The sequence below is a fragment of the Chelonia mydas genome, chromosome 9 (genome assembly GCF_015237465.2).
Source record: "Chelonia mydas isolate rCheMyd1 chromosome 9, rCheMyd1.pri.v2, whole genome shotgun sequence".
Classification (NCBI taxonomy): Eukaryota; Metazoa; Chordata; order Testudines; family Cheloniidae; genus Chelonia; species Chelonia mydas.
Genome location: NC_057855.1, coordinates 2,227,553 through 2,254,436, shown reverse-complemented (window position 1 = coordinate 2,254,436; position 26,884 = coordinate 2,227,553). Strand labels below are relative to the sequence as shown.

At 44.9% G+C, this 26,884-nt stretch overlaps 1 protein-coding gene across 1 annotated transcript in view; it reads right to left on the bottom strand.

The window, feature by feature from the left end:
• Window positions 1–26,884, bottom strand: part of ATP13A5 (ATPase 13A5) — a 52,701-nt gene that overhangs the window by 20,480 nt on the left and 5,337 nt on the right. The window contains exons 2-16 of the mRNA XM_007069028.4: window positions 23,230–23,403; window positions 21,945–22,091; window positions 21,681–21,751; window positions 21,510–21,590; window positions 20,787–20,856; window positions 18,839–18,973; window positions 16,705–16,777; window positions 15,780–15,911; window positions 15,016–15,186; window positions 13,108–13,265; window positions 12,732–12,920; window positions 11,425–11,486; window positions 6,863–7,013; window positions 2,971–3,054; window positions 1,122–1,278 (exon numbers count right to left, since the gene is read on the bottom strand). Coding sequence (XP_007069090.2) covers window positions 1,122–1,278; window positions 2,971–3,054; window positions 6,863–7,013; window positions 11,425–11,486; window positions 12,732–12,920; window positions 13,108–13,265; window positions 15,016–15,186; window positions 15,780–15,911; window positions 16,705–16,777; window positions 18,839–18,973; window positions 20,787–20,856; window positions 21,510–21,590; window positions 21,681–21,751; window positions 21,945–22,091; window positions 23,230–23,403 — 1,855 coding nt within the window. The remainder of the gene's footprint in view (window positions 1–1,121; window positions 1,279–2,970; window positions 3,055–6,862; window positions 7,014–11,424; window positions 11,487–12,731; window positions 12,921–13,107; window positions 13,266–15,015; window positions 15,187–15,779; window positions 15,912–16,704; window positions 16,778–18,838; window positions 18,974–20,786; window positions 20,857–21,509; window positions 21,591–21,680; window positions 21,752–21,944; window positions 22,092–23,229; window positions 23,404–26,884) is intronic.

Here is a 26,884-nt window from a genome sequence, read left to right as displayed (position 1 = left end):
AATTAAAGCTACTTTTGCCTCTTGTCCCTCCCTCAGTTGTGCACAGTGTGAGTTGGAAGTAGCTAAGGCTCAAGCCTGCAATCTACAGTTGGATCTGATAATTCCATACAGAGATTTTAAAGGCAAATGTAACTTTAGGATGGTCTACTTATTTAACCTGGGGAAAAAAGCAGTGTTTCATAGTGCAGCTGCATTGTATAGTGCCTAATTATTTTTTATACTGTGAATCAACACCTAAACTAAAATGGCTGGATAAGAGGAGAAGTTCAGAAACTTGAAAAACCAGAACAGGAATCAGTTTAAGATGCTTTTCTTGTTTGGACTGATAGAACTGAGTGAAACTCATTTCAGAGATTTATGTAATTAGGCTTGTGATGGCCAAGCTGCACCCTCCCATCATTCCCCAGAATCTCCCAGAGTGTCTCAGCAAATCCATTTTCACCTGGTTTCCGTTCAGCGCCATTCAAAAGCACAAAGCCATACATTGGTTCCATCCCATGTTTGCTCAGAATCTTCATGAAACTTGGAAAATGTTTCAGTGAATCTGATCTGAGTTTCAAGTTGTTAGTGGTGTTTTCACAATAAAAAAAGAGCTTATGTTTGCTAGCAGAATGAGAATGGAAGCCCTGGTTCAAATCTCAAAAATGAAAAAAGAAAGCTGGCAGTTTTCTACAGCAGTTATTGTTAACAATAATTTACATTCACGTAGCTCCTCTTCCACCACTCAGATTGAAAGCTTCTGTGAGACAGGTCAGTCTTACAGTACTGAATGTACATCTGGAAACCGTACTTGTGCTCTTACCTCTTTTGTTAATCAAAGATATGCATGCCACTGCCCGTGCAATTACCATGACTGCATATCTAAATCAGGTATTTGGACATGCTAACATCCAGTTATGGGCTCAATCCTCCACTATGTACGTCAATGAAACTCAGATAGAGTAAATCATCATAGCATCTTACTGTACATCAAACCAGCGACTGGACCGTGCAAGAAGGCCATGGTAACTGTGTCAATGAGATTTACAGGTGCACAGTAACTCTCAAGGGCAATTCCCTTTTGGACTGAGCAAAAATAAAGATATATATATATATTTACACACATATATACGTTTCCATACCAGTTTCTGGTCTGCAAAAGCTGGTCACCATTTCTGGTGCTCCTTTCATATACAGATCATACGGGTCCTTCCCAATCTGCTGGGTAATGACAGACATCCTCTGCAGCCCGGAGGAAAATGGGAACTGATGTAGGATTGCTATCCCATCCACTGGAGTCTGAGGAAAGGTCGGGAAGGTAAGATGTTAATTAGATGCTCAATTCATTTTGCAAACAGAAAATCTATCCTTTGGCTAGACTGGTATTTGTTTCCTATTGTGAATTCTCTCTGGAGTTGAGTTAATTAGTCTGAGGGCATTTCATTTGCTACCTTTAGCACATGGGCTCACAGGGACCAGACACAAATTGCACAACATCTAATCTATTTCCATACACTTTCCCATAGAAAATTCAGGGCTGTTCCCTATAGCACATTCTTCAGTGCTCAGTCCCGGCTAGCTTTTAAATTGTCTCTGAAGATGGGGCTTCCTACCACTGCTTCCTGTGGCAAACTATTCCACAGCTTATAGACCTCCATGGGTTTTTTCCTCCCTGATAGTCAGCCTATGCTTTCCATCCTGTTTTGTGCTTTGTTCTAGTCTGCCTTTCATTAGCCATTTTGCATTTATTTGTGTGAAACCCTTTGAGAGCTAAGGGAGAAATGCTTGGAGTAAAGTAATACCTGTAGTGTTCTGTTTATTTTTTTTTCAGTGTGTTACAATGCATATGCCTCTTCCTATAGATTAGTTCAGTCTGGTAACCAGGGTATCTGATCCCGTTCAGGTGATTTGTTAATATCCAGTTGTGTCAGCTGTTCCCTGCACAGGTTTCACTTTGAATAGCCTAGAAAAGCACGTTTGCTTTGTCGTAATGTTAGAGTCCTCCTCTCGAGGCGTCTGTCCTTACCTCTTAGAATGTCTGTCTATTTTTCATCTCTAAGACTCTTCCCAAGTGTGTGAAAGAAACATGCAGGAAAACTTTGCTGCTACCAGTATAGCAAATAGTTTTTGCCTCAGCCACTCAGGGAGCAGCCAGTGAGGGTCCAGCAGGCGCATATAAAAGGAGCTGCAGGGAGCGTGAGTGCACTCTGCTTGCAGGGACTGGGGAAGCAGGAGATGCCCCTGTCTGGTTGCAAGGGTTAAGGCACGTAGTTGCTGGCAGGGACTGGGGAAGTGAGGGAATAGCTTTTGGCTAGCTGCCAGGACTCACTTAAGACAGGCCATGGGGAAGGGACTATGTATGGAACTGTTACCTCCCAGAAGGGGGCTGACTAGACTGACCCAGCTGGAGAGCTGGGGTCAGAGGACTAAAGGCCAGGCAAAGAGTCCGCAGGGAGGAAGCCCTGGGAATGCTGCTCCACTCCAGAGCAGGAACTTCACATGTAAGCTGGCCAACTCAGGTATTGAGATAGGCCCTGTTGGTCAGACTGAGGACCGGGGCGGGCTACAGAGGTGTTGGTGCTCAGGGAGGGCTACAGATCATTACTGAGGACTTTGAGATAGGCCCGGTTGGACGGTGTATTCTGGAAGTGGGGGACAGTGTACGCAACTCGGCCAGAGGACTGAATCACTGAAGACCTGCCGAGAGATCCATCGGTTGGAGGGGGGCGTTCGCGAGAAGTGGGTGCTGCCCTGCTGAAAAGAACTGAAAGATTGCAGGCACTGTCGGTCAGAGAAGGGGGCACTCGTGAGAGGCCGGTGCTGACCCCATTACAGGGACACCTTTCATAAGATGCAAAAATAGCATAAAAGAACAGTTAAGGCAATTTAAAGCTGCCAGCCAATTCTCAACATCGGAGAGGTAAATGAATGTTACTTCTGCTAGAAGTTACTTACACACCATAATCGTTCTGTTAAAAACAGAGAACTCACATTTCTAGCATTCGGTCCTGGTTTAACGATTACACTTGTATCTGGTACTCCAACCTTACTATGAGCTTTGGAATCTTCCATTTCCTTTTGGGGGGGAGGAAATTACACCAATAATAAAATTAGGACATTGACCAGGAAGCATTTAAATATTCAACCTACACCTATGGCCACAGGTATACTTAGGGATGTGCAAAAGTTCCAGTCTTTGAGGGGTTAAACTTTGTGCTCAAGTTTTCACCATTTCATATTGGTTTCTTTGCACTTCTGAAATGTGGCTTTGCAATATTTCACAAACGAGGTTGGTTTGGTTTTTTTTCTGTGAGAATGCAAAAAAACAAAAGCCAACCAACCAGAAAACATACCTTTCACTCAAAATGTCACGCTCACAAAACTGCCAGCAGAAGCTGGATATCTCAGCTCTCCTGGGCTGATCCCATGGGTGCTCATACATGACATCCATGCTTTCATATGTCTGTCACCAGTGTAAACACAAAGGGTGATGGAATACAGGTAAATTTAACATTCATGGGTTTTACAAGATGTTGAAGCTAGACTCATTTAGACAATGAACCAATTGGTTATGTCATAATCCCTTGTTTAAAACAGGTTAGGTGAGTCTCTGGAAAGAGTAGTACTGGACCCTTCCTGCTTTGGTCAGAGCATTTGGCTAGACACACTGGGAGGTGCCTGCCAACCACAATCTGGGGTGTCTATGGTTATGAGAGATCACATTTTTCATCGGCTCATGCTGTGAACACCTATTCTCTGTTAGTAAGTCCCAGAGTGTAATGCCCACTTCTCCTGAGTGCTAAACAACAAAGTAACACGCTTCTATAAAAAGCACAGGTGCATCTGGAAGGCAGTGTTTAGAAAAGGGCCTTTAATGTGTCCTCACCCATGTTAGGTCAAAATTCTCCTCTCCATTATGCTCAGTGTCTCCATCATATACTGCACAGCCACAGGTCAGCCATGCTGCTATTGCTTGGGGGAGGAGGGGGCAGAAAGGACCATGAAGGAAGAGTCATGGGGCTCTGTGGGATTGAGGGTTGTCATCGTTCTGAGGTAAGTACATCTGACCCTTTCATGGCCTATTTGAGGGCACCCTAATTGGGTTTCAGGCCTGTACCCACCACCCCTCTCTGGGCAGAAACCTGCCTCCCCCTCCCTCCAGACCAGGGATTTAGGCTGCCATTTTCTCCTACAACTCACTGGTCACCTGAACAAGTCTGAGTTTTGTTCAGCATCTGCCAACCTTCTCTCTCCTGGCCACTATGGCAGGGCTAACCAATGACCAGCCAGCCGTCATACCGTGGAGTATCTATTTAGAACCAAAGCATTAGAGAGAAAACATAACTTGAAAACTATACCCAGGTGATGTGAATGCCCGTCTGAGCAGGAGTCGCCCATCTTCCACATGGAGACCCCAGTAGGTTTGAATGTCCCGCGAACCCTTTCTGTAGTCTGTCCCTCTTATCAGTTCTTGGAGCGAGTGAGAATGACTCTTCACCCATAGCAGGCTGCCCACTTTATACAATTCTCAGTTCTTTGTCTGCTAGTCAAAACCACTGTATGCAATTTCCCCAGGGGGTGGTACTCCTATAGCCTTGTTTACCTGTCTAAGGATTTGCATTAATTACCCCCTAATGATTTTTAGTTCCTGATATCAGAAGCATGAATAGACTAAGCATCCCCACAGACATTGCATTGCTTGTTCTGTTCCAAAAAAGAAATTAACACTTTCACACCCGGCAGGTAACAAGATGAGATGGGAAACTGAGTCACAGTCTTTCATAAAAACAAATCAGATGTTTCCCAGGTCTCCATCTCTCCTTATTTTAAAAGTGGACACAGCAAGGATACTAGACCAGTATCCTAGGGAAGGCCATAGGCTTGTGACCTGGAAGACACATCTGCAAGTTATCTCTTATTTCAAATGTCTTTATTCATATAAAACATTTTCCTAACAAGCTGGCATACTCTATTCATTAAACAGTACAGAGCTGTTTGATAACCATCCCATATTTTTTTCTTAGTACCTACTGGAGGGATATGCAGTGGGAGAGCTCTCACATGCCCCCTTAGCCATGGGTGGCAGGTATCATAGGCTGGGGGAGGCTGTGCCTCCCTAAACAGCCTGGCGTGGTTCCACCCACACTCTGCCCCCAGACCTCCCCTGCAGTTCCCAACACTCTGCCCTGGCCCATGTGGTGCTCCGGGGCTTCAGGTGCTGGGGGCACTGCAGCCATGCCACCCAGCCGTGGTGGGGGTGCTCTGGGCTTCTGGGGGGGAACAAAAAGGGAGAGGGAGGGGGGACAGGACTTGGGCAGGAGGGGAGGGGCCAGGGGCTAGCCTCCCATAATGGCTGGGTCACCAGCCGTCCATGCCTGAGCCCTGACTCCCCAAAACCTTTGGGAGTGAACCTGAGACTTGGGCTTTCCACTCCTGCCTCCCATCCAGCCTCTGGAGAGTGAGGCTGGTGACCCTCTGCTTCTCAAAGTGTCAGCCACTCAGCAGGATCTTGGGGGTCCCCACCCATTGGGTATTATAGGAAGTAACTCTTTGGGCATGTGGGGGGAGCAAGGTAAGGCTGGCTTTCTGCAAATCATAGAATCATAGAATCATAGAATATCAGGGTTGGAAGGGACCCCAGAAGGTCATCTAGTCCAACCCCCTGCTCAAAGCAGGACCAAGTCCCAGTTAAATCATCCCAGCCAGGGATGCTCTTAACTGTGCAGTGATTTTAATAGCTGAGGGATCCAAACCCTCTGCCGAGGAAGCATCTTCCCCACTGCCAATTCCTGTCTCTGCCCCACCTCCTGGTAGTCAGGGCTTGGGGACCACTGTGGCATCACTCCAAGCTCTCTGGGGGAGGAGGTAGTATACTGACATCCCCACCCCACTGAGTTTCCCATGTGTTCCCCACCCTGCTCAGGGTGATTCACAATTCACGGATCATCAGGCAGTCAGAGTGGGGGAAGAAGTCCCTCCCCTTCTTCCTGGCTGTGGTTACCTCTGCTATCTCCTAAGCAGCTACTGTATACTTGGGCACTTCCAGCCTTTGGGTGGATACCATAGATTTGGCAATGCTCCTTAGCTGCCTCAGTTTCCCCACTTTCAGCCTGAATCTCAGCCACAACCATGCTCTGTTCCACTCAGACCTCGTTCTCAGTGTGGGAAACTCACATCTCTCTGCAGATTTAATCCAACACAATGAATAGGTTTACACTCAAACTTATTTTCACAGCCAGCACAGCTCATCCACCTTCCTTTCTTGCATCCACCATGTGGGGGAGATTTTTAAATGTCCTGTTGAAACACACTGCCAAAGCCTTCACTGCAAGCAGGGGGAGGTCGGGTTCTGCTCTGTTACACTATAGTAACTCATCTTAAATCAGCTTTGTTGTGCAAGATTCACATCAGTGTAACTGAGAACAGGATTTGGCCCAGTGACTTTAAAAAGTGCCTTGATTTTCTTTTCTTCTGATCTGGTTTTTTGTTCCAAAGATTTTGGGAAAACAAAGATCTTTCATCAAAAGGACTGAGAACTGAGACTTGGTGGGTGTGAACAATCCACACACCTGAGCACTGTAGCTATGTCGACTTAACCCCTTGTGTGGAAACAGGTAGGTCAGTGGAAGAATACTTCTGTTGACCTAGCTACTGTCACTTGGGGAGCTGGCATTCCTACAGCAATTGAAAAACCCCTTCTGTCACTGTAGCCTGCGTTTACACTATGGGGTTATGACAGCACTGCGTAGACATGGCATTGGAATTTCATTAGTTATTACATATTTCTTCCACCAGGCTATGTAGTTGCTTGCCTGATGATTAAGGGAATGCTCTCAAGGATTTGCATACTATGTACATGCAGTTAGAATAATTGTCACGTTACCCAGCAAGTGCCCTCAAACATTTTCTTGTCCAGTGGGTCTCCCTGTATCTTCTCATCCAGAACTACGAGTGAATGACAGCTCGCCATGGCTCCACACAGCAGTCCCCAAGGCAAAGGAGTACCAGAGGCAAAGCTGTGGACGTTCTGGAAACTGATTTAAAACATAGGGTTAGTGTCCAATTTCTTTACAAATAGAAATGTTTAGATTCACGGGGACAAATCCTCAACTGGTGTAAACAGGTTCCTCTCGGCTGACTTCAGTGGAGCTATGTCTATTTACAGCAGCTGAGGATCCAGGCCCCAGTCCATTTGATATACAGGCCTAATCTGCTCAATGAGCCAAAGGTATCTTAAACATAATTAGCATGGAGCTTTACATTTGAGCTTCATACTTTGTTATTACTGGAAAGATAATCTCTGAGGGAATCGGGTATGAATACTACAGTTAACACAGGAGCTTTAGAGCCCTGCTTGACAACTCCTGATATTATTTATTAAAAGAGATATCTTGGAAACTTAAGACACAACAGAAAAGAGTGATGACGCTTCCTGTAGTCTGCTACACCTCACTGAGCGAGACAAGGTAGGTGAGGTTATATCTTTTACTGGACCAATGAAAGATAGATATTCCCTCCCCTTCCTTGTCTCGTTCATATCCTGGGACCAACACTGCTACAACACTACAAACATCCCACCGAACAGTTTCCTGTTGGGAGCCCAACAGAGTGTTGGTGAAGTGTCAAAGTGACACGCTTGACTTCACTGGGCCTGATTCTCCACGGCCCTGCACTATGAGTTATTATTTACCTCGGTGTCAACACCTGTGAAGGGCCACTGCTGGTGTAAGTGGAGAATTCTGACTTGTTAACATTTTACATCCACCCAGCACAAGTGTAAATGATGACACAAGGTGCAGTGCAGAGAATTATGTCCAACCCCTTCATTTATATAAGTGGCCTTAATATCTAAGGACCTGAGACACCTCGCACTTACACCTGTTTTAAAACCTGTATTACTCCACTGATTTACACTGGGGTAAGTCAGAAGAGACTCAGGCCCCGAACATTGCAGTGTAATGCAACATTCCCTGAATATGCTCTCTCCTCCTGCCTGAGGCAGAAACGGAGCATAAATCAGTTTGGGCTGAGTGAAGTCTTTGCAATTTCATCCTGGATTATTTCTCCCCCACTATAATCTTGATTCTTCTCTCTTTCCTATGGCTCTAGGACATGTACCTACTACACAGCCTAGCACTGTCTGTTTTCTTAGAATGTATCTGCTACATGGCATATTGAACTAACAGGAGGCCCATTAAGTTTGAGGTGAGCATGGTAAAAAGAAGCTATAATTTATTTATCCTCCTTTACTACTAAATCAGACGTGGTGAAATGCAACCCATGTGGAGTTCAACAATGTTGAATATGGCAATATGAGATCAAAAGCAGCATTGCATTGTGGATCCCGTAGTCTCTGTGAGCCACCAAAATCTGTTCCATTTCAGGCAACTTAGATAAGCCCTTGGACTCCTACTGTAATTTGGCAAATTAATTAACTAATGCTTATAAAGCATTTTAAAGCAGTTAAATGCTGTATAAGCTTTCTTGCTGTTCTTTTATCTTGTTTAAAAGTACAAAAGGACATTTCACATGCTGAGTGAAATTCCTTTACTGAAACTGCATAGGTTTCAGAGGGGTAGCCATGTTAGTCTGTATCAGCAAAAACAACAAGGAGTCCTTGTGGCACCTTAGAGACTAACAAATTTATCTGGGCATAAGCTTTCGTGGACTACAGCCCACTTCATCAGATGCATGGACTGAAAAATACAGTGAGCAGTGTAAATATTACAGCACATGAAAGATGGGAGTTGTCTTACCAAGTGTGGGGTCAGTGCTAACGAGGCCAATGCGATAAAGATGGAAGTGGCCTATTCTCAACAGTTGACAAGAAGTGCTGAATATTAAGAGACGGAAAATTACGTTTTATAGTGACCCATCCACTTCCAGTCTTTATTCAGGCCTAATTTGACGGTGTCCAGTTTGCAAATTAATTCCAGGTCTGCAGTTTTTCATTTAAGTCTATTTTTGAAGTTTTTTTGTCAAAGAATTGCCACTTTTAAATCTGTTATTGAGTATCCAGGGAGACTGAAGTGCTCTCCTACTGGTTTTTGAATGTTACAGTTCTTGATGTTTGATTTGTGTCCATTTATTCTTTTACATAGAGACTGTCCAGTCTGGCCAATGTACATGGCAGAGGGGCATTGCTGGCACATGATGGCATATATCACATTGGTAGATGTGCAGGTGAACGAGCACCTGATGGTGTGGCTGATGTGGTTAGGTCCTATGGGGGTGTCCCTTGAATAGATATGTGGACAGAGTCAGCAATGGGGTTTGTTGCAGGGATTGGTTATTGGGTTATTGTTTTTGTCGTGTGGTCTGTAGTTGCTGATGAGTATTTGCTTCAGGTTGGGGAGCTGTCTGTAAGCAAGGACTGGCCTGTCTCCCAAGATCTGTGAGAGTGATGGGTCATCCTTCAGGATAGGTTGTAGATCCTTGATGGTGCGTTGGAGAGGTTTTAGCTTGGGGCTGCAGGTGACGGCTAGTGGCGTTTTGTTACTTTCTTTGTTGGGCCTGTCTTGTAGCAGGTGACTTCTGGGTCAGCTGATACTCACATCTTCTTGTCAACTGTTGGAAATGTGTGATGTCCACCTTGATTTCAAAATCTGAAATGATGCCCCTGTTGACACCTTATAGAATTTTCTAGTACATCAATGTCAATTTTATTTGCAGATAATATCTTTTACTGGATGTGACAAAGTTCCTCCTCTACCTTGGTGGGTCTTGCGCTTATTGGTGGATTTGCTTGCCTCAGAAATTCACGGCAGCCCTCAGTTTCGTGGTTTTTGTGAACCCACAGTCCAGGTCAACTTCTCCTGTGTCTGACCAGGAGTTGGGAGGTTTGGGGGGAACCCGGGCCCACCCTCTACTCCGGGTTCCAGCCCAGGGCCCTGTGGAATGCAGCTGTCTAGAGTGCCTCCTGGAACAGCTGTGCGACAGCTACAATCCCTGGGCTACTCCTCCCAACACCTTCTTTATCCTCACTACAGGACCTTCCTCCTGATGTCTGATAATGCTTGTACTCCTCAGTCCTCCAACAGTACGCCTTCTCACTCTCAGCTCCTAGTGCCTCTTGCTCCCAGCTCCTCACACGCCCACCACAAACTGAAGTGAGCTCCTTTTTAAACCAAAGTACCCTGATTAGCCTGACTTAATTGATTCTAGCAGCTTCTTGATTGGCTGCAGGTGTTCTAATAAGCCTGTCTGTCTTAATTGTTTCCAGAAGGTTCCTGATTGTTCTGGAACCTTCCCTGTTACCTTACCCAGGGAAAAGGAACCTACTTAACCTGGGGCTAATATATCTGCCTTCTATCACTCTCCTGTAGCCATCTGGCCCGACCCTGTCACATGAACCAATCTCTATTGGTGAAAGAGACACCCGGTGGCCAGAACCTGAAGAAAAGCGCTGTGTAAGCTCAAAAGCTTGTGTCTCTCACCAACAGAAGTTGCTCCAATAAAAGACATTACTTCATCCACCTTGTCTCTCTCATATCCTGGGACCAACACAGACACAGCAACACTGACTACACTGAACTGCACAGTTAACTCAAGTGAAATAATCATGACATTATTCAGGGCTATTTTCCTTTTTGTGGTTTCTGAGCTTTCTGCCAAAGAAAATGTTCTGTCTCTGCCCTGTGGGAGACTCTTGGGGCTTGTCTACACTGGCACTTTACAGCACTGCAACTTTCTGGCTCACTTTATCACTCATCATGATACAATTATCTCCTCTGTGCTGAAGTACGCGATATGTTGGCAACCACTGCTAAAGTCTGGGATGTTGATATAATGCATATGCTGATCCCCTGCGAAAGATGATGGGCAGCTAATCTTTCCTCAAATGTATTTGAGCCAAATGGAATATGCGCAGTGCAATGTGGGTTTAAAATTAATTTTATAGCCATGGTATGAACAATAAACAACTGATTTTTGGCTGTAATAAACAAGTTGTGAAATTACACACCACTTGTCACCTCCGGCTATCAAAAAATTTTGGAAGGGGAATTGAAATGGAATTTGTTGCAGAGGGGTGGAGTCTGAACGTTTAAGTCTGATGAGCTTGGCTGGTAAGGTATGTCTGTTGAGGGTGGTCTGGATGTTAACAGTGGCCTAAGTAGTTATTTAATTTATTTTTAAAGTTGTTTGGGGGACAGATGGTTGGCTAGACAGGACAGAACAACGAGGGAAGTGAAAGAGGCAAAGCAACTTGTCCAACAGGCCAGGGAATGAGCTGTGAGGAGAACCCAGTTCTCTTGACTCCCACGCCACTGTCCTAGTCATTAGACCGCATTGCCCCTCTCTTTACTATAGCTGGGCATATGAGGAAGCTCCCTCATGGGTAAGGTTTGGATGAACTCTTGGCTGTTTAGACAATATAGCTGAGATCTGCCAATCACTAAACACAATCCCAAAATACAAAATCCATTTGTGGACAAAGATCTTTACCAGCTTCCTTCTGAAGGGATCAGCCCCCAGAGGTCCAGTCCATCTTCTGTTAGGGTGCCAGTCTAGGTTCAAACAAACATCTGATTATTTTATTAGAAGTTCAGGCCCTGATTCTCTGACTAAAGCTAGTGTAAATCAAACTGCACTGAAATCAGTCATGCCAGTGTAAAACTGCTGTAGTTGAGAGGAGAACCAGGAATACAAACAATACATTTACAACAAACTGCAGGAGGCTGGATACTCAGTTGTGAAAATCATCCTAGCTCTGCTGAAATGAATGGAGCTGAACTGGTTCATCCCAGCCCAGGAGCTGGCCTTGTATAGCTGAAAACATGAAAATTAAATGGTATGTTCTGGGCAGAGAGAGTCAAGACATCTCAGGAATTTAGAAAGGGGTGTTAGATCACAAGCGTGAACATTGGGGATAAAAGGAAATTATGGACCAAATTCCCAGCTTACCTAAACTGGCACAATTACACACAGTGCAGTGGGATTGCGCTGGTTCGTACTTGCTGTAAATCTGTCCCATTGTTTTCAGGACAGTTTCAGTGTCTGGAGTTATATTATTCACCACGTGTTAAAAGACAACAGAATTAATGTAAAAACCAAAGAAAGATCCAGAGATGAATCTGGAGGCAGTGTCTGGGGGGAACCAGGGTTTGGTCCCAGTCTGGAGGCAGTGTCCGCCTGGGGGTGGGGACCACGATTTGATCCAGTTACAGCCCTACACAGAGCCCCAGCATTGGTTGTTCCTGCCTGAGGTGGAGTGATGTGTGTGAACTCTGTGAGGTTGGGGGACTCCACAGCAGTTGAACCCAGCCTCTTCCTGCAAACATGCACAGGAAAGAGATTCTCAGAGACCACAGGGACACTTGAGAAACTGGGCTTTCAGGAGCTAATCTATATTGGGGCTGGGGACAGGTGTGAAATAGCAGGCCACTCCATGACCTTTGTTGTATGTGATGGTTCCTAGGCAAGCACAGATCCCAGGGTCCCTCTGCACCATGCCCCAGAGCTGGCACAGAGCATGCTTCGCTGGCAAGCAGGCTGTGTGGTGGCACGCATGCCTGTGTGGCTACTACCCCCACCCCTTCAGCTCCCTGAAGAGGGTTCTGCCTGGAAAGCTTTGTGCTGGTCCTGGGTCCAACATACCCAGAGCAGGCAGCTTGAATTTGACTTCTTGGCTGTGAACGAGCAAGAACAAAAGTGCCAAGAACATTTATGGCATTAATAGAATCCCAAACCTGCAAAAAGCATTAAAATCTATTGTAGCAATCTTGCTTTAAAAGCCATAATACATTTCTTACTTTGTCAAAGCAAACCAGGTTTATTTCCCCGCATATATTGATCCTCTGGGGGCTGATGCAGAAAATTTTCTTATTCTTCAGCCTCTTTTGGGCATAAACAATCCCTGTTGTCAAAGCAGCTGGTATTGCAGGAGGGATAGAAGAAGTGAAGAGGAGTAGCGCCATTACCACTGTTTCAGTTACTGGTTTCTGGAAAAGAAACAAACACAACAAACCTGTTGATGATATTTTTACTCTTTGAAGGTTCAAAAGCGTGGACTATCTGAACAGAAGCTGTATGTGCAATGTGATGTTCCAAACACCTGCCTTACTCAGGGTTCAGAAGAAAGGAATTTCAGTGGGGAAGGAATTCCATTATCACATTACTAATACTTACCTTGTGCTGTACATACACACATACTGTATAGATCAGTCCAAGCACACCAATTAATGTAAGGATTATGATGAATTTTAAGGCATCTCTGTAGAGTTTGAAATTCATGGGCTTGGGGTAGAGGATGGACCTCACCAGATCGCCTTTGGCTGTGTTGAACCCTATATTAAGACAATAACCACAAATTGTATATGTTATCTAATGGCATGATAGGTTGAACACAATTGAATTAGGAGATGGATAGTATTATAAAGACTTTCTGAAGGCAATACAAAATATCTGGCCAGCTCATGTAGGGTGAAATTCACCAACAGTCAAAGATCCTCCGTGTCATAACACCCCACTTTACACCTTCACATGGGTGGTGGTAGCCGATCCCTCAGTGCACTCTGTGCCTCTGGGAGGTGGATTTCACCCCTGCTCTGAATGCACAGGCATGGATGGGAGAGACCTGGGGAAGAGTCATTGTACCTATGCTTATAGGAACCCCTATACTGGGAGCACAGAGGGGAAGCAGGAGACACTATTCTGTAGTAGGGCTGGAATAGCAGCCACAAAGGACCTTGTCTGTGGGTTTGGGCTTTAGTCCGTAGGCTCCGTCTACACTGCATATGGGAGCAAGCTCCCAGCCTGGGCCCACAGACTTGTGCTAGCAGAGTGCGTGCTATAAACAGCGGTGTAGATGTTGCTTTCACATTGTGGCTCGGGCTGGAGCTCAGGCACTAAAGTCTAGAGGGATGGGGCGGGCGTGTGAGTGCAAGCTCCAGCCTCAGCTGCAATGTAAATCACCGTCTAAACAATTATTTTTAGTGTACTAGTGTGAACCCTGCTTGCACAAGTCTGTGGGATGGGAAGCTCTCTCCCAGATGCAGCAGAGACACACCCCTAGTGCCGTGCAGTAAGATAGCTTACTCAGCCTTTGCGAGTGTGATGGAGGGAGGGGGTGAATGTCATCTGTGATTAAATAAAACTCAGACTGCAGTGGACTAAACATTCTTTATTTACCAAAATAGATCAGCTCACTCACATTAAACGGGAATAGTGAGATTTCTTTCTAAAAAGCTGTCAGCAGTGGTGAAAGGTGCCAGGTTGACAGCCATGGAGATCGAGGTCCACTAGTCAGTGCGAAAGGAAGAGATACAGAACCCAGCAGTGGCCGTTCACGCTTCCTGTGCTATCCTGGCAGCGTACCTGGGTCTGGTCTGCACGCAGTTACTGTGCTGCCATAACTATTTTGGGTGACTGCAATAGTTATACCTGTACAAACCCTAGTGCGAATGCAGTAACACCGGTATAAAGATATATACATCTTATTTCCCTTCCCATATGGGAATAGCTATACTGCTATAAAGCACCTTTCTACTGATAAAAGAAGAGGAGTACTTGTGGCACCTTAGAGACTAACCAATTTATTTGAGCATAAGCTTTCGTGAGCTACAGCTCACTTCACTTTCACCTCACTTTCGGATGCTCACGAAAGCTTATGCTCAAATAAATTGGTTAGTCTCTAAGGTGCCACAAGTACTCCTTTTCTTTTTGTGAATACAGACTAACACGGCTGTTGCTCTGAAACCTTTCTACTGATATAACTGCAGGTTGCACCACTTTATAATGGTCTGGTTAAAGCTTTTGTCTGTAGACAAGCCCCCAGAGGGTTTTGTGAGTAGACAAACCCAGGCCCATCTACTGAGACTGCCGTCGAGGGAGCCCAGTAACACTGGTCGTCTGGAATGTGGGCCCCTGTCCACTAGGAACTAGACTGAGACCCACCAAAACACAACCATCAGATGGGAATAAATAACTTCCAGTCTCTGACATGGGCTGGATTTGAACCAGAGATGTAGCTTTACTATATGTCCCCTGGGCCATCTGGTCCCCACCACCCTGACCAGTAAAATCAAAAATAAATACCAGTTTGCAGCACAACAGCTCTCACTGGTCCTTTGCCTGTGGGCTTGGTCTGGATGACCTCTGTTCCACAGAAGAGGACATGTCTTCGGTAATCCTCTGCACTATGTGTTTTCCAGGACCTGGTGTTCTCAGTATGGGGCAAAGCGGTTTTAGTGACTGGAATACTTTCACCTAAAGATCATGTTGTACAGTTCCAGTTAGGATGTATTTAAATTCCATCAGACTCTGAATATATATAAATTGCACATTCCCTATTAGCAAGAATTTTTAATAAATAAATAAATAAATTCACTGAATGATGGCTACGATTTTTAAAATCCGAGCACTTCAGACACCTCCCTAGTTTTCAATCTAAAGACGTGGGTCAAACTTTGCCCTCAGATAGACACAGTTTTATAGTGGCTAAGTGTATATGTGTGACACTGCATTCTGCTGCTGAAGTGTGTGCAGAGCGCATTACAACATCCGAGCATTTAAAAACAATTTTTTTGTGTTTGTTGTATTTCCTGTTCCTGACAATACATTACATAGATCTGGTTTCATTTTTAGTAAGAAATTGAGTTATGCTGAGCAATTTAGAACTAATCAGAAGCCCTTCCCAAGGAGACTGCAAATTATTCAGAACACTGTCTTTCCTTATTTTGCAACAACTCATTCTGACATAGGATAAACGATTTGTAATCAGAATTGATAAAAACATATCTCCAGAGAGAGAGCAAGGAACTGCATGGAGACAAAAGACAAATCAAAATCCAAGTTTATACCTGTGAGCATGCCTTCATCTACAATACAGCCTCCATCGATCAGGATAGCATCACATGGCAAAGAATGCTTCTTTCCTTCTAAAACAAGGATGTCTCCTGGGACCAAATAACGAGACTCCAGCTTTTTGCAACCTATAGTAAAATATAAAATGAAGTGAGTGTTGACTTAGACGCAGGTTATGATCCACAGGAACATATTAAGGCCTGCACTACACAACCAACCTGCCTTCCTCCATTGTTTGGTTTCGGAGGAACCACACTTATGGATCTACAGTGGTACAAGTGAAGACACTTGTCTGCCTGCCTACCTTGAAGTGATGTTCTGAGGCTTAATTAGTTAATGTCTATAAATTGCTTTGGATAAGAGAACCTGCCTAAGGTACCTATGGGCCCCATTACCATGGTATCTGAGCAACTCACAATCCCTAATGGACTCAGCCTCACAACATCGCTGGGAGGTAGGGTGTAATCCACATTGCACAGATAGAGAACCAAGGTGCAGAGAGACAAACTGAGGTGAAGAAGTACTTGTGGCACCTTAGAGACTAACCAATTTATTTGAGCATAAGCTTTCGTGAGCTACAGCTCACTTCATCGGAAGCTTATGCTCAAATAAATTGGTTAGTCTCTAAGGTGCCACAGTACTCCTTTTGTTTTTGCGAATACAGACTGGCACGGCTGTTACTCTGAAACTGAGGTGAGGAACCCTGTAGTAGAGCAGGGAATTGAGCCCTTGTCTCACATGTCAATGGCTAACATCCTAATCACTGTACTATAGAATTACTTTACCCAATTTGTTCTTGATACTGAAATACACCTGCAAGCAGATAAGCCTAAGTATGTCTGTGTACTTCCAAATGCAGAGTTTGACCCTCTATTGAATTAGAAGGGGTAGGGGGAAGAAGGCCAACTGGACATCACTTACCTTCGTCCTTTGTGCAGGCTGTAACCTGGACTTTGTTGTGTTCCTCAACAAGGTCATGCAGCTTGACAGATTGCTGTTGATTGGGTAGCAAATTAAGTCTTGAAATACTAATACAGAACTTGTGCCAAGCAAAACATTATACTTTAGTGATCAAGAGTAAGCTTCATAATAGTGAAACTGAACTTAATTGGATTATAAGTGCTAAGATTCATACTCCCTATGTTTTCCTTACTAATCAGGAAATGTGTTCAAAAGGTTTTCCCCTAGTTAGACAACAGAACAAGCTGTACAGTGTATTGAGGCCTGATTTTCCACTCATTCAAATTTCACATCAGTAAAGTTACTCCTGCTTTGCAACACTAAGAAATGAATCAAGCTGTTTTCAATGACATTTCCAATCCCCAAGTAGTGAATTTCCACATGTTGGTCCATTTTTTTCCCTGCTAGAAAGGGGCTCAATAGAACAACTGAGTGTAAATATACAGTTATTACAGAGGTTACTACTGCAAAAAAACAGAAACAGAATCTATACTTTTGGTCATTTTAGCTAGGTATCTCTACATGGCCGGTGGCTGGTTGTAATCCAATTTAGCAATTTGCATATCCAGAGTTCTAACCTGATGAGGTGAAGTATCACAGGTTTGGGCTGTGTACAGTATTGTAGCAGGGATATGTCACCTTAATTTAAAAGTTACTTATAAAATCTAGTCATAGGTGTGGGCTTCTTAATCAGTGTTCTTCTTATGAAAACTTCATACCAGTTGGAAGAAGACCCTGAGGCTCAAAAAGCTGTCACTCTTCATGCTAAAAGCTTGGACTTTGACCTTGCCCAAGAACACCGCCTAGCCCATTGTTTGCGTTCTGGGTGCCCTGGAATGCTGGATGTGCACAACAATTGAAATGCCACACTGGGGCTGCTTCACCCGTATGCTTGCTTAGACCTGTGTGAGGTTTGTGCTGTGCATTTGAGCTAGGACAGTAACAAACTAGAAGTAACTCAGTGCCATAATCTACTCCAACAAGGACAGTAGATCATCTGTCTCCGGGGTGGTGGTGAACAGGGCAGAGCCCACTATCACTTGCTCTAGGATTCAATTCTTCTAAGTACGTGACTTAGTAATTCAGTGGAGGTCATATGTAACAGACGTAGGGCCATCTTTCACTGGTGACTCACACTGTAGCTTGTTACACATGGTTTACAACCCATGTTTAAGTGATAAAGCAGTGTCCCTTGCACCGAGATGACAGTCAGTCGGAAGTCTGAAAGCTGACTTTCCCACTGCCTCCCCCTTCCACTGCCACCTCAGCAATGCATTTATGTCACTCCGTTTGCAAACCATGGAATGCCAAACTGCTGAAATTAAACTACTTTACCACCCAGCCGAACCTTGTCCCAAATGCCTGAATTGCCTGTTCCTTGAGCTTTGAAAATAGGGTTATTTTTCTTTGCATAGTTTTTCGCAGTCGGAGTTCGCTGCCTGGCCAAGATGGCTGGCAGCTCTGAATACCAGGAGAGGCTATTCTCTGTACTTTTAGCCTGACTTAAAGGCAGGAAGTGCCAGAAATGTTAGGAGTATTTGTCCTCACAAACAGCCTGGTCCTGCAAAGTGCTGAGATCCCAGACCAGTGAGCAAGTACCTCATCAGGTTGAACTAATAAACTCTAAGCCTGGTATGCAGACTAAATGAAGCAATTCGGGTACATCTTGGATAAGCATGTTAGCTTTGGGTGCATAGGCCAACTCGGAACATTTTTGTGGCTTCATCTGAAAAATACAATATCTTTTTCCTCAGAGAATGACTGAGGTAAAGTGAAGTTACTGGAAGATGTGTCTAAAAGGCAGAGATGTATTAACTCATCTGAGAATTTAAAACTACTCCCACATATTTTTTTTTTATGTTAAGGCCTGTTATTTGCAGGCTCTGAACCCCCTTGCACTTTGGGGAAATCGAAGCTGGATTCAAAATTCATGGATGGCCCAACTCTAATCTTCAGTGAATTTGTGGAATCTGCAATAATACCAGCTAACCAAAAGCACTGAGTGCAGAAATTGCTTCTTATTCTGTGTCTGAGAGAAATGAAAGTATTACTGCTGGCTGAACTGGGAAACTGATGACACGAATAGCAGCCTTACCTGTCTGAGATCATACACTGTTAAGCCAATAGAAATGATTGACAAGATTATGATAGCCATGGAATACTCGATGTAACCTTGGCTCAGCCACAGAGTCAGAGTGAAGGCTTGGAACACATAAAAGGGATTTAAAATCTGCAAACACAAAAGTATCACACCGTCAGGAGAAATTCACGGGTTGTTCAGCGGCCGCTTACACGTGGGACAAGATGAAAAGGTTTCACCAGAGATTTCAAGGAATCTTTTCAGTGTAATTTAAAACAAAATTGTGGTGCTCGTCACAAGCCAACGCTCTCCCATGGTGGTTCAGGGGACTGATCGCTTTCACCTCCACTTTGTCAATTTGATCTGGCTCAGAACTAGTTGCCATCTGGTGGCTGTGCAGTGATTTCTCCAAAATGAATTGGTGGTCTCAAGCTGTCTAGATACTAGCCCTCTCTTCAGTCATTAAACTAAAGGCTCCATTCTGGAGAAGTCAGCATACCCACTGAAGGCAATGGGATCTTTGCCTGCATAAGGCTAGCACTGAGTAAATAATTTACTGAAAAATTTAACTCCTGAATGAAAATTATGGGAACACACTTTCACAAATATTCACCCAGGTGTAAGGAATGAAGGGTCAGGAGCAAAACAAAGATGTACGCTCAGCCAATACAGTAGCAGCCCAGCCAATATTACCACCAGGGCACCCCTTCTCGGACACTTCCTTGTGCAAAGCACCACAGCTTTCAGAGACCTGCCTAGAGGCACAGTCCTAAAAACCGTCACGCATGAGGCTGCACACTTGCATGCCCGTGTAAAGTTCAAATTAACTAGCCTGTTTTAAAGTGCTCTCCTGGAGTTCTCTTGGGCATTACAATTCCCGCACTCAATACTGAATGCAGTCACTTCTGCAGAGAAACAGCAGCTGTTTAGCAGGGTACAGCACTATGAACGAATAGTTTAGGATACAAAGTCAAAAATACTTTCTGTATTTCAATTGACAAGGAGAATTTAAGGAGACAGAATGTAGGACACTCGGCTAACCTCTATCCTTGCAAAACGTGCTATTGGATTATTAATGATCAAACCTGAAATTGTACACCTCGTCTTAAAGATGGTGACTCCTCACACCAGGATGGGTATCAATCTAGTACTGACCCCGAGGGAACAAGTACTCAGTCACCAACACCACTTGCTGTGAAAGTGGCTGGTCACCCATCAAGGTACTGCTCATGTCTGGCTCATCGTATGAGATACAATGAGTTCCTAATCGGAAGTAGTGTGGCTACACCCTATATGGATGTGCTCATATGCAGAATAGTCCTGATTTCTCTCTTACAGAAGCTTTACACTAATGTAACTCAGTGGAGTTACTCTTGATTTATACCACAGTGACAACGAGACCAGAACAAGACCCAGCAATCACATTTTTCTTTTTTAATGCGCCATCTATTTTTTTTTAAACTGTACATAAAGGGTCAAATTGTCCTCTGTGTTATACCAGTATAACTCCATTGTAGTTAAAGGAATGGAACTGGCATAACTGAAGGGATGACTGTACCATGTATCACTGAGTTTTTTCTACACTGCTTTGTTTTAGTAAGGATCTAGGCCATCAATTGCTGAATTCCAGGGTAGAAAAATGAAATATTACTCTCAAAACGTTTCTGAGCTATCTCTTCAAGTTGCAGTGGGGGAGGTCTAGGTTGGATATTAGGAAACACTATTTCACTAGGAGGGTGGTGAAGCACTGGAATGGGTTACCTAGGGAGGTGGTGGAATCTCCTTCCTTAGAAGTTTTTAAGGTCAGGCTTGACAAAGCCCTGGCTGGGATGATTTAGTTGGGGATTGGTCCTGCTTTGAGCAGGGGGTTGGACTGGATGACCTCCTGAGGTCTCTTCCAACCCTACTCTTCTATGATTCTACGATTCAAATAACAAGACTTAAAAGTAGAGATGCAGCTTACCTCTTTAAAAAGTAACTTCCAAATAGGACGAATTTCAACTTCAATGGCATTGGGCCCACACACTAACCTCCTGCATGAGATCATGAATTGGTTAATATCAGAGAAACAAAGTTCCCTGGCATACTCCCTTATAGAAGGTCCCTAGCTCTTTCAGTTCAGACCTCTGATGTAACTAAGAATTCACACACACAAAATATGACATTATAAAATAATGGTAAAACCATATCTTAAAAGTAATATCAAGAACACAGATGGTTGATTGGGACAGAAGTCTATCAAGAAGCTATTGAATCCGAGGTGGAATTATGCTGAGACCAATGTTCACTTGTCTCATGCAATTCCTGCAAGTTTTATAAAAGGCCGAAAAGCGTCTTTGATCTACCACTGACTCTTGCTGTGAGCCTGGCTTGGTAGACTGGTGAAACATGGCAGCACCTCCTCCCTTCATCTCCCATTCTTAGGGCCAATTGTAACCTCATTGAGTCAATGGCATTTCTGCAGATTTACATTACTGTAATTGAGGACATTCATGATTATGCTCCTCAGAGTGAAAGTTGCATTCATTTTTGTCCACCCTCTCAATGTCATCAGTGCACTTTACATTACTACTGAAGTAAATGGCAATAAACTGATGTGAAATGTGAGTACGGAAGAAAAGAATTGGGCCCGTATGCCTATTTAAATCTGAAATACTGAATAGACTAGAAATGCTGTGGACTGTACCTGATATTCTGTTCTTCGCACGTCAGACCAGTTCCAAACTTGTGATGTATATCGTAACATGAGTTGCTGTCATCTAGCGATCTAAGATAACCATGAGAAAGCTCAAACAATGATGTCCTGAAAGGAGCTTTTGCTTCTTCAAAGAACTTTGTAACGAGTGGTTAAACTCACCCAACTTTCTGGAACTGCTTCACAGAGAGATCCCAAATATACCGGATTTTCTGTACCTGAATGCTTCTGACCTGCAAAACCAAATAGCACAAATGCCACTTAGAACACCCAGATTCACTGTATTACAGGGCCAGTTCCCTTCCTTAATGTGTGGATATAATTCCAGTCAAAGTTAATGGGAGCCACAGGAGGAAATTGAGATAAGAGCTTTCATCCGCCTCTTCACCTAACACCACGTATTGTATACATCCATCCATGACTTACTTTTAATTCTGGCTTCATTATGGCTCTGTTTATGACAGAATCTTTGTCAGCAACAAAGAGACTATCTGATGAATCTCTAACTGATAGATTCATTGTGGACAAGTCAATCCAGGTCACCTTCTTTCTGGTGTATTTTTGAAATTCATCCTAGAGGAATAAAGAAAAGTTCAGTGTGCTTTGAAGGAATGACACATTCTTAGTGTAGGTCTCTGTGTAAAGCCATGGCAGAGACTGGCAGTACATAATTACAGAACTTTTGGTTAGGAGCCAAGAACAGAGAGCTTCATTACGGTCTGCTTCGCCTAGTGAACTCTGTCTAGGTCTAAAACATCGCCCATTTTAATCATGCTTCCTGACCCTGGAAAACATGTGTTTCTCAAAATGAGGGCTGCAATATTACTAAGGCCTTGCTATAGTAGAAAATGAGAACCAGTGTAACTAAATTTGATCTAATTACACAAGTGCAAATGCCAAATACAAATGCACTTAAACCAGTTTAAATTGTGCTTTAATCAATCTAGCTTGGTGTGGTCAGTTATTAATCACTATTACAACAATGCAGTAAGTTATGAATTGTTTTAAGTGCATCTATATTCGGGATGTAGTGCATATATTGGGGATCAAATGCATATTAGGTGTTTGCACTGATATAATTAGTGGAAGTCTAACGTAACTCAGGCTTAAGATACAGCTCTCTAAAATTCAATCCTATAGAGTTTCTCTCATGATATTAGCCACATGCATTACACAAAAGATAGGCTCAACCATATTTGTTAGGATTGACCCCTCTGTTGTGTCCTGTCTTCTGCATTCTTGGGGGTAGGTAGGGTAAGCAAATACAGAAGAAGTTAGCATTCTGCAGTGTTATGCAGTAATCACATTGGAATGAGACCTACTCTAATGCTAGTGGTTAAGCAATGGGGATATGCAGTGTAAACGAGGCATCTAATGCTCAGTGGTAAAGTATCTGAATTCTAGTTAGTGTAACCCTAACCTCTGCACAATAGTTTTGAATCACTTTCCCTGAAAATGTCTGTATGGAAATGATTTGGAGTTAGTGGGCTCCTCAAATGCCTGACTTCTCCCTGCCAGTCCACATCTGAACTCAAGTATTTACACTGGAAAATACTAGAAAATTGCTATTACACACTGAGAGAGTAGGACAGGCTGCTTAAGTGTGTGTGTGTGTGTGTGTGTGTGTGAAATGAATATGAATTATATTATATTTATATGAATTAATTAATAAGATGTCCAGTTAAAAGTACATTTTATAGTGTGCACTTACTGTTGTTCTAAGCAATATGACATCTGCTTCTTGCAAGTTACATGGGATGCAGTTTGCCCACACATCCCATGCTGGCTTCCAGTAAAACAGAAGGAGAAGAGCCCCACAGGAGAAGATATATCCAGCAATGCACATGGCTCTCCGGCAGCCTTGAGTTTTGTAGCCAAATATCTCCTGTGGGACAAAGACAAGACATTATTTTGAAACGGTTTGACATTGAGACTTGTTTTAAAGGGCAGAGCTGCAAAGACTTTCTAGCTAATACACCCCCTTTAAGCAACCACGTTTTCAGTTTGGGAGATGAAATTGTGTATCAGCTAAACATGTCATTAAAATTAAGGCAAAATATACACCAAACCCACCAAAACCAGGCAGTATCACATATTTAATATGGAAGGAAAGGCCCATTCTCAACCTTCCATCCATGTAGCTTTGAAGAATTAGCTTGATCCTATAGTTTTCCCTGCCATAATCCAGCTGGTCTGTCACAGTAATACTTCTACCTATCTAATTCATATATAGTCTCAGAGCCTTAAAACCCCAGCTACCCTGCAGCAGTGGAGTGTATTTGTACAGGAACTTTGTGTTACTGCAGGGAATCTACCCTGCAGGACAGAAACCCCCTTGAAGTTAGGAAGACTTTTCGTGGTTCTGAATAGTATATCTCTGAGTTTCTAATGTGCTATCAATGTAGTATCTGGGTGCCATATACATAATTAAGGATGCAATTTTTTTTTCCTGCCTGATGTCCCATAATGTGGTTCTTAATCATACACAGAACCCTGAGCACCTTTCTATGATCCTTCATTATCTTCCCTGTTTGTCCTTCCACTTTCATAACCTGGCATGCTGTTGTAGTCCTAATAACATTCTATTGTTAAAAAATTATTACTGCATTTTCTAATCCCCATGTTTCTCCTCCAACTGCACCTTGGATTTTCATGTACATTAGTCTGCTTTATGTTTGGTCCACACTTCTGACAATCACCTATTATGTGTGCTGTAGCTCGTAATGCTTTTATTATGGTCCATCCCTTGCACTCAGGACCCTGGGTAGGTGTCTGTGCAATAACTCCACAACTCAACACCTACAAATCTGTCTAAAGTGAACAAATGTGTAGTGAAATCCTGGCCTAACTGAAGCCCAGCAGGAGTTTTGTTGTTGGCTTTAATAGGGGCCAGGATTTTCACCCCCTGAGTCTGCTCCTTCCCCAGTCTACAGTAGCTCCCAGGCTGGTGTTTTGCAAACCAACTACTGGGAAGATCTGCTGATTCACAAAGTGTCCACTTGGATTTCCACAGCCAATACTTCACTGACACTGAAAGGCCGTTTCCAAAGTGAGTACAAATGAGATCCTTTCTGCATAGTGCCAGAGGGGTCAACCCTTCTGCATAGGGCCAGAAGGCCCAACCCTTCTCAGCACAGCGCTGTACGGCAGGCACAGCAGTTCCAATGAAAGTGCATGCAGCAGCCTCTGTCTGTGTCGCTCCTCAAACGCCATTTTTCCCAGATGTGAGCAAGTGAATAACTATTTTTTGCTGCCTGCCTCCACCTATCTTCACCTTCATTGTTCTCGCTCCTCCTTTCCCCTCACTGTTCGAATGTTTCCCCAGTCTGCTTTGTATCTCTCCTTATTTCTTAGCCCACTTCCTGGTTCTCTCACCCCCCTTACTGAGGCTCACTGGACTCTTCCCCATCACACAAACCACGAAGGCACGTTATTCCATTGTCCCATCCCACTGCCCTTCCCCGCAGATTACTCCCCTCCCTGCATCCGTCTCTATTCCCAACACTCCTGGTTCCTTTCTTCCCTACGACTCCTGTCTGTCCTCTACACACGCCGTCCGGGCACTCCCACAATGTCCTGTGCCCAGCCCCTGTCTCTATCACCCCACTGCCAGCATAGGGCCTGGTTCCCTACCCAACACACGCATCGTTCTCCTCTTGCCCCTGCAAGTCCTGTTTCCCTTCCCCCTGCCTCAAAAATCCCACCCAGGCCCTGTCTCTCCACCCCACACACAGTTCCCAACCAGGGGCCTGTCTGTGTCCCCACCCTCCTAGCCCCCTCCCCAATCCCACCCAGGCCCTGTCTCTCCACCCCACACACAGTTCCCTTCCCCAAACCAGGGGCCTGTCCGTGTCCCCACCCTCCTCCCCTCCCTCACATTCTGCCCCTCCAGGGACCTGTCCCCCCCGCGCCAGGTGTGGCTCTCCCACTCCCACACACGGTGTCCCATCTGCCCCGCCCTCCTCCGCCCGCCCCGTCCCCAGGGTCCATCTCCCCCCGGCCGTACGTGCCCGGCCCAGGGCTTGCGGCCGGGGTTGGAGGGGGCGGTGCTGGTGCTGCCGCACCTGGCGACCAGGAGGCAGGTGTGGGACTGTGAGGCCGCCAGGGCCGCCCGTCCAGCCTGCGGCCTGCCACGCTCCGCCAGGCCGGGGAGCCGCCAGCCCCAGGCCGGCCTGCACCGCGGGGGCCTGTCCGCGGCGCGGGGCCCTGTGGGGCTGGGAGGAGGAACTTCCCCCAGGCCGCAGGCCCTCCGCCCTCGGGAGAGGCCGGCCTGAGGCGCCGCGGGGCAGGCACCGCAAACCAGGGAGCGCGCCCAGGCTGGCACCCGCGCTGGCACCCGCCCTGGCTCTCGGTGCAGAACGGCCGCCCAGCCAGCCGACACCGCCAGCCGCCCTGCTCTGCGCCCCTCCCGCGCTCCCCCTGCCTTCCTCCAGCACCCAGCCGGAGGCCGGGCTGCCACCTCTGAGGCACAAAAACCCGCCACCTCCTGCCGGAGCCGCTGCCCATGTGCCCCTGGCGCCTTTCCCGGGACCGCCACCTCCCAGAGACCATCCGCGGGACACCTGGGGAGACGGCACCCAGGCAGAAATCTACCTGCCTCTCTGTAAGAGCGGAGGGCATTTGAGTCACCCTGTGACATCCAGCGCACCCCTCACTAGCGGGGGGTGTTGGCCATAGCTTGGTCGGTCGCTCCCGTGTTCATACTCAGCAGTGTAGGGAGGAGACACCTACATCTTGTCACTTGGGGTAGGGGAGGCGAGGACTGGACGTGAGGGCCTCTCGAGATCCCTTCTGTCCTGTGATTCTATGGCTCACGCAGGTGCAAACTATAGACACACGCAGGTTTTAAGGTGACTGGACTCCGAGGAAGCTTAGACCCCAAACAGTCACCAAATCCTTATGGGAAAGTCCTATGGAATTTAATAGTAGTTAAAACAACAGCATTCTCCAAAAGCTTAATCGGATTACCGAGAAAAAATATCTGCTGACTTAAATGGTGAGTGAAATCCTTTCTTTTTCTTTCTTTTTTATATATAGTCCCATAGGAAGAATATAATTTTCTATTAAATTCTCTTGGTTGGTTAAAAAAAAAATCTGTAGAGAGCTATCATTCTCTATCAATCTCTATCGGATTTGTGTAAAAGGGAAGGGTCAGCATATTCTTCCATCTGTTCATTTGAAATACAAGCATGAAACAGAGATCACAAACTTCTCAGGTCCTGCAAGGTGAATGGGAACTATATGTTCACTTCAGAACTTTGCTCTGATTAATATTGCCTGTTTGTAGAGTTCAATGATATGTGTGAATCCGTAACGGGCTGGATTTTGATTAACCAGCTTACAACGGAAAGGTTACAGAATTGGTA